Raw genomic sequence first — 8,220 nt, 5'->3', positions numbered from 1 at the left:
TAATTTTTGGACAATTTATTGCTTCATCAGCTATGCAAATATATCACGGGCAAAATCGCAAAAAAAAAAAGCTTAAAATTTTTAGTATCATTAATAGTTGATTAAACTATTTGCCATATTTTATGTTATACCATTTGAGACTTAATGTTATACCATTTGAAGTTTATGTTATAACATTTGAAGTCTGGCGAAGAGCCCTGCGCTTATTTATCTGAAATTTAATAAAATTTTCAGGACGAAACTTTTTTCTAGTCAGCAAGCCAGTTCCGAATCATTTAAAATTTATCATTTAAAATCATTTATACTCATTTACTTATAATTTTTTATAGTAATAATATATTAAAATAAAATTTGTCACTAATAAAAAAAAGTTGAATGTTATGGCGAGAGAACTTTTATAAAAATGGGTTTTATTTTTTAGCCACTTTGTGGCTGACTAAGCGAACAAAAATATGTTAATAAAAATAAGGACATATTTTAATAAGAACATTATATTGAGTTGTATTACAAGTAAAACTTTAAATATTCCTTTTACCAATTTCCGACAGATCGAGTCTTGAAAAATCATAAAGGAAAATTTAAGCGAATGAAACTTTTATAGATTCGCACTTATAATACAAAAAAAAAAATTACCAATATAGTAACGCATTTCGCAAACGCAATTTGTTTCAAAATCCTTAATGATCCTTTAATGCAACACTTTTCTCGCTTAGCATCTAAAATCAGCGGAATTGCCTATGTTAATAATTAAAGAAAAATAACATCCACATTTAGATCTTTTCTTGATTTAAAAACGTAATTTTTGGAAAAACCATTTGTTTTTGCCGCTTTTGTATCTAAAAATAAAAAGAAACATAATGGGTGGTAGATAAGCCTAACGTCACCAGCGACGGCGGAGAGATTTAGATAAGTGAAGAAGGACAACTCAATATTTAAATTGGGTGTACTTTTATTTTTTTTAAATTACGAAAGCTTTCACCACTATCAACAACACTATTATGTAAAACTTACAAAATAAATTCTTCGAATAATTTCTAGATTAAAACAAAAACAATTAATGAATAATCCTTACCGTTCTTCTAGTTTAGCTTTTATTTCTGTTCTAGCACGTCGTCGTTTGCTGCCATCTTTTAATATGTCTTTATTAACTTTATTTTTATTTAGAGCAACATCCACAGAATATCTAAGAAAACAGGAAATATAAATAAGTAAAATAGTCGCTATATGAACAGCAAAAATCACCATCATAAGAAATTTTTGTAACACCAGCAATAGTTCAGCAACAAAAAATAAAACAAAACTTGAGCCTTCAAATAACTTTTTCAAAATGTGACATGATAAAGTATGATAAAATAATTAGTCCCTTGCAAGATGTATTCGAAACTAACGTTTACACTGTCAAAGCTTGTTTTAAGATGTACTTCATCAAATTTGATCAAGTTTTTTGGTAAATTTTGTAACTGATTGACACACCACATACGAGATTGTAAAAAAGTGATATAAATCCGGCATTATATTTAAACAACAACAGAAAAAAGGTACTATGTAGGCCTGTCTAAATGACATAAAAAGCATTAAATTCAGATTTAACAATCTAAAATGGATCAGAAGTACCAAAATGAAATTAATGAAAAGTACTGTAATAAAAACAACAACAACAAACAAAAAAAAGTCCAGTTAGTGAAAACTATACAATCTTGCTTGATCAGCTTTTAAACTTGAACCATTTGTTATCTTTTAACATTCAATTAATTTTATTGTATGAGAAATAGCTATTATAATTATATTTGATTTGTAATCTGAATTCTATCGACCCTTTTGTAATATAAACCCAATAAATCATGAAATAATTTACACAAACCACTTTAATGAACTCTATCATTTTTTAAAATGAACCATATTGCATGACAGTTTACATATTAAAACCAAGAGTTTAAGATTATGGTTGAAAAAAAAAAAAAACACATACTCTCTTACAATACCTTAAAAGCTTTAATTATAAAAAAATAAATTTAAAGTTTGGAATAGCTTTAATAATTGAAAAATTAAAAAAACATAACTGTACAATTTCAGTTTTAATATAAATCAATTTTTAGTCTAATCGGTATCTTGACAAGTGAGCAGAAAAGCAAACATCTTTCAAATATTTTTTGAAAACATCTTTCAAATAATTTTTTTAAAAAAAGTCGATTCATAAAAAAATAATCAATGAATTAAAATATTAGGACTTTTATAAAAAAAAATTTAATATTGCTACTTAATTATGGAAATATTTTTTCTATATTTTCATGGCATCACATTTCTGGGTCTATAAACAATGGGATACCCACACATTAAAAAATATAAAATTATACAATTAAAATATTTTCTTACAACTAAATGTCCTTTTAGACTGTTATGCAGAATGAATATTTTTATTTTGATTACATCAATTGAAAAGATTTTATAAGCACAACCTAAACTGCATTTAAATATAATGGAACAGTAATTTTTACAGTTAATGTTTATCTGATAGGCTGCCTATATATTGAAACATCACCAACAAGCAATTTTAGTGGCATTTATCTTTATAAAGATTTACCCTTCAATTAATTAGCAAACTTTTATTTTTTGATTGACATCAAAAATAGGGAGATTTGCCTGCCTGTCAGATATATAATTATATAGAGAAATTCTATATTTATAAATAATTTTTTTTATTTTCAATAAAAACTAAAAAATACTTCATTTATTAATGTTGTCTTATAAAGCCAAAATGCTTGTAATTCTTAACATGAAACCTGACTGAAAATGCAAAAATAGAAGAACTATAGAAATAAATAAAAAAGACTGAAGTATATAGATTTTATCTAAACTTATAGACCTTGGAACTGTTTTCTAAAATAACTTGTAAGTTTAAGCTCTTCCTTGCTCCTAATTATTTTGCATTTAATCAACAAACATATTACATTAGTAAACACAATTTATGTTGACCAAAAAGCACTAAATATGCTACCGATTTTTGATGGAAATCCCATTAGTCTTACAAATTAAGTAATAACTTTTTTTTAATAATTTTTTTCATTATCCTTCTTTTTTTTCTCCTTCTGGAAACACTATATGTTATAAAAGTAGGAAAAACTAGTATTAATTTATCATTTATTTACCCTATAAAAGATATATATATATCTTGGCTTGGCAAGGAAGATGTGAGATATCAAGCTTTTATTTGACAACACAAATAACATTTTGATATGTCAAATGTTTGTTTTGTGTGGTCAAAAAAAGAGAGCTTATAACACAAACAGTTTTAAAAGAATGAACCGAAAAAAAATATTTTGAATTACATTGAAAATAAATAGCTTTGACATTTACTTCTATTAACATTTATATATTTGCAAAACACACCTTTTATTTAAAAATCAATAAAAGTTTAATAAATTTCAATAAAGTTTAATAAATTTCAATAAATTTTTTTATATACATCATTTTAATATAACATTTTTTTTTAATAAAAATAAATAAAAAACTTAAAGTTTGTTTGAGTATTATAAGCAAAATTGGTCTCTTTATTAAATTATATATTAGAATCATTCAAGTTGATTTACTCAAAAAAAAAAATTTTGTTGAAAAGAAAAAGACTTTTTTAAAAGTTGTTTGAATTAAATAGCTTTGAATTTTACTTATGTTTTTATATTATTATAACACATTTAAATAAAGTAACAATGTAAAATAACACATTTAAATAAAGTAACAATGATTTTTTATAAAAATATTAAATTATATACTTTTATATTTATTACTGTCTCTTAGTGAAAAAAATATTAATTTTTTAAATAAGACAATTTAATTATTAGTATTATGTTTTGTTTCGTTTATGTTACTGTGAGGAACTGTTAAGAATCTTTTTTTAACTTTTAAAAGTGTGAATTAGTTAAAAGTTGTTACTTTATTTAAAAAGGGTTTTGCATAATATTATATTATAAAAGGGTCATTACAGCTCAATTCAATTTATGCTCAGCACCATACTATCTCAGATTTTGATGATTTTTGGAATACAAGCTTAAATTAAAGAAAGGAGACCACTCGAAAATCATTGAGTATCATTATCTCTGAATCATTGAGTATCATTATCTCTGAACTTTATGGTTTCGGAGATAATGATACTCAGTCCTAATCTCTTTTTCGACTGTTTTTTTAGCGCCATTTATTTTTAAAGCCAATTGCACAACACAATTAGCTTTAACTTAGGAAATACTTGATTAATAGTTGTGAAAACTTGTACCAAACTATTTTTTAGGGTGAGAAACTTAAAACTGATGGTTAAAGCCCTAAAAAATTAAGCTTCTATATCTAGTTTTAAAATAGAGTAACACTTTTTATAAGTTTTTTGATGCCCATACAAAAATACATTTATCTGGAGATACCTTAAAGATGATTCTGAAATCTTTTCTTAATGTTCTATATTTAACCGACTCAATAACACAAAAAAACTGCAGGGGTTTTCTTTTTTTAAATCAGATTTATTTGCATATAAAGTTTTATAATAAAAAAAAGTTAGAAAAAATCGTTAATTTAATAATGAAAAATATTATTAAATTAAATGCATTTATTTTTTGCATTTTAAAAAAATTGGTTAAATCTCAGCATCTCAGGTAGAGTTTTAACATATAAACTTGTTTGCATTTCAAAAAAAAGACTTATTTTACGCAATCTTTATGTTTTATAGCTAAAGGATTTTCTATTTAAAAATTTTAAAATAAAAATTATTTTAAATTATTTCTTACAAAACTAAAAAATAGCATAACAATATGAATGATAAGAAGAGATGTTCAATTGGATTAATAAAGAAAGCTTGTCACAAGCAAACATATGTAAAATCCAATGATATCAAGAAAGTTTTAAGTCTTAATAATTTTGATAAGACTTGATAATTAGTCGTTCTGGTATTGAAATTAATAAAAAAAAGAACAGTTTGCCTACACCATAGATACGCTTACTTAAAATGTTACTTAACAATCCACATAACTTACTGTGATCTATTTCATTAACACAATGGAAAAAGAAGGAAAGGTATTACTACTTAGTCATATAACTTTTTTAAAGCTTTATTGTAATTATAGATAAGATTTTTTTTGTGCAAAACTCTCACTGAAGCAGTAATTATAATGTTTTTAGAAGGATGTAAAGAAATTAATATCCAAATTTATGAAGATAAAGATAATGAACTAACTATAAATGAATTTTAAAAGAAAATCTAAATTATTCTTTGACGGTCATGAAAATAAGTCCTCTTAAAATGCATACTGTGAATAGAGACACTCAAGAGTTGCTCTTGGTAAAAAGAAATTATTACATGTTTAAAAAAAAGTTAAGTTAGGTATTGCAAGGACTTTAAATATAGATCTTGATCAGTTAAGCCAAGGAGATTCCTTCCATAAATTATCTAAGGAAGTTAAAAATAACGCAAATGACATGGATATACTTATAGATAAAATCAAAGAAAAAATGTTAATATTGAGTCGAAACCATTGTACAAATGGTGCATTACAGTAGGAGCATCTAGTACACATACAGTGTGTGCACCTACCATCAAAATGTCAAGTTAATGTATAGTGCAGTTGAATTATCAAAGGATTATCATGAACTTATTGATATGCTTGTTTGTAGTAGGGCAAAAAGAATTGCATGATACATCACTGCCCTTTGTATCCAGAAGATTCTAAATAAGGAAATTATCTTGAAAATGAGTTGAGTTCTCAAGAAGATACTGATGGAGATGATGATTGTTGTATAGATTACAAACAATGGAAGACAAAGATTTTATAAAACAAAACAACATTGAGTTTGTATTACATTTTACTAAAACAATCAATTAGTTATTTGTAATGCCTTAAATAAAATTAAGCGATTAACAATAACTAGTTTCTTATTAAATACATAAAAAAAATTAAAGAGCATCTAATTGTAAAACTTGCTTTAAACTCTTAACTTTCTGTAATAATACTTTAATCAAGAAAATGGTATAACAAACATGTCTAAGGCACATAAGTGTAGAAATACAATATAAATGAGAAATAAATCCTCAGCTATCAATATTAAAGATTTTATAGAAAAGTTAAGTACTTATAGGAATTAAAAAAACTAAAATTTAGAACTAAACTAACCATATTTATTACCTGTTTTTTAGTTTAAATGGTTTATAAATTTTTAACGATTTCTACATTTCATATCGAATTTTATAAAAATTCACATAACTTAATCACTGTAAATAATATTAGTTATAATTACTTTTTTTATAATATATAGCATTCATTCTTTCTATCTATCTATATAGTCCCCTCAGTATTATCTTGTTTATCCACTAATGTTATAAATAAAATATTCTAATATATAGAAAATAAAACATATATATATATAAATATGTTCCACCTGATATACTACATAAAACATTGTATTTATTTATATATAATTTTTTAATTATGTAAATTTGTTTGTATTTATTTTACATATTAGATAGAACATTTTATTACGTTTGTAGATAGAACAAGATAATACTGAGGGGACGATATATATATGTTTATAAATTCTTATTAAATCCCTTTTTATAAATATACTAATATATAAGCACTTCTACAATAAGGTTTTTTTAATAGAATTTTAGGATTAGGAAAATAATTTTTATCATTTTTAGTTGGTTTATTATACTTAATTAGTAAATCAATTGATTGCATAAAACTAAAGTTTAATATTTGAAAATACATAAAGCAATTTTTGATATGATGCAAATACCATGAAATTACTTTACTATTAATACATGAACGTATAATGCAACAATAGATTTGAAGTTTTAACTTTAAATTAAAAAAAAAAATCAAACTTTATTTACCTAGTAGGCATAAGATGATTATAATTTATAACTTTGATAAATGGTTTTATTTTGGATCTTTTGGTAACCTTTTTCTTTCCCATGGGTTTTGTTACCCTCAATGGATACTTGTCAATACCAGCAACCAAAGCGTGGCCATATGGGCGATCTTGGGTGCCATCATCGTAATTCTTTACAATAATAGCTTTTCTACCGGCATAACGTCCACCAAGGACGAGAACAACCTTACCAGCTTTCATAAACTTGCCCATCTATGACAATTATGGAAACAATTATCAAACAAATCATTCTTAACGCTAATCAACAATTTAAAGAAAATTCATCGCAATGTGTAAACACATTGATAGAAAAAATAGCCACATAAAACGTATCAATAAATCACCGAAGCAAAAACAAAAAAATGCCAAGGATATCATTGGATTTATAAAAGTTAGTTTCACGTCCATCTTACCGTACTTAGGTTGTACTAAAAAGAACGGTCGCTCTAGCCTTACTTATTAATCTTTTTTTCTAGCATTACTGAGGCACGGACGTCGTGACGTTAATTATAACCGACGCGTTGGATTTAAAATAAAATGGCTTGATTTATGTTATGATATTATGATAAATGTACATAAATATTAAACAAATTATTTTATTTATAACAACATATTTTGTTGATAAAAGATTTATTTGGAAAACTAAAAAATGATATGAAATATTATCATAGCATGTTTTTAATAATAAGTTCACTTATGTTTTAAAATGCGCGCATTCATGGTTTTAGTATTCTGTTCTTTTTAGGGCACTTAAACTTGCGAGGTAAAAGAACATTGTGCTTGAAATGTTTGAAACTTTTTTGAAATTCTGTTATACAAATGATAACCAAAGCGCCATATCTAATTCTCATAGGATTCTTAATCTTTTGGCAAATGTATGTTACAGTTGCAGCGGTATAAACGTGGTTAAAACTAAATTACTTTATCTAAAAAGAAAAAAAAAAATTTAGAGGATTCCGCCGCTTTAATATCATACTTTCATGTACAAATGTTTAAAGTATACTATTTAGACTGCTCAACGCAGTTAATGCGCGTTCTGGAAAATACACGAGTATATAATAAAAATAATAGGTCTAATGAACTTTTTTTGCTCAACTAAAAAAGTTTTTTACAAAGTTAGTTACATCTGAAATAAAACTCTTCCAGATGTTACTGAACTTGAACATTCTAAGATGTAGTTATATCTTCCTAATATTTTTGTTGTTGTTAGGGGTCATTGAATTTCCAGATGATATTGGATAGATGTTGCTGGAATACAAAAAAATACAGATGATCTTGGACAAAAGTGTACAGATGATCCTGGAATATTCCACA

The 8,220-nt window shown here is 25.0% G+C and overlaps 1 protein-coding gene across 4 annotated transcripts in view; it reads right to left on the bottom strand.

The window, feature by feature from the left end:
- Nucleotides 1-758: 758 nt before the first annotated feature.
- Nucleotides 759-8,220, bottom strand: part of LOC101240604 (large ribosomal subunit protein eL27) — a 47,465-nt gene continuing 40,003 nt past the window's right edge. For 2 of the 4 annotated variants that reach the window (XM_065803344.1, XM_065803341.1), the window contains exons 2-4: nucleotides 6,869-7,119; nucleotides 1,073-1,183; nucleotides 759-836 (exon numbers count right to left, since the gene is read on the bottom strand). In XM_065803344.1, the coding sequence (XP_065659416.1) occupies nucleotides 788-836; nucleotides 1,073-1,183; nucleotides 6,869-7,119 (411 nt within the window). In that variant the 3' untranslated portion in view covers nucleotides 759-787. Of the gene's footprint in view, nucleotides 837-1,072; nucleotides 1,184-6,868; nucleotides 7,120-7,250; nucleotides 7,426-8,220 lie in introns of those variants that run through there. The other 2 variants (XM_065803342.1, XM_065803343.1) reach the window with 2 other exon arrangements.

The sequence above is a fragment of the Hydra vulgaris genome, chromosome 08, assembly GCF_038396675.1.
Source record: "Hydra vulgaris chromosome 08, alternate assembly HydraT2T_AEP".
Lineage (NCBI taxonomy): Eukaryota > Metazoa > Cnidaria > Hydrozoa > Anthoathecata > Hydridae > Hydra > Hydra vulgaris.
Note: the sequence above shows the minus strand (reverse complement) of the source record. Positions and strands in the feature narration are given on the sequence as shown.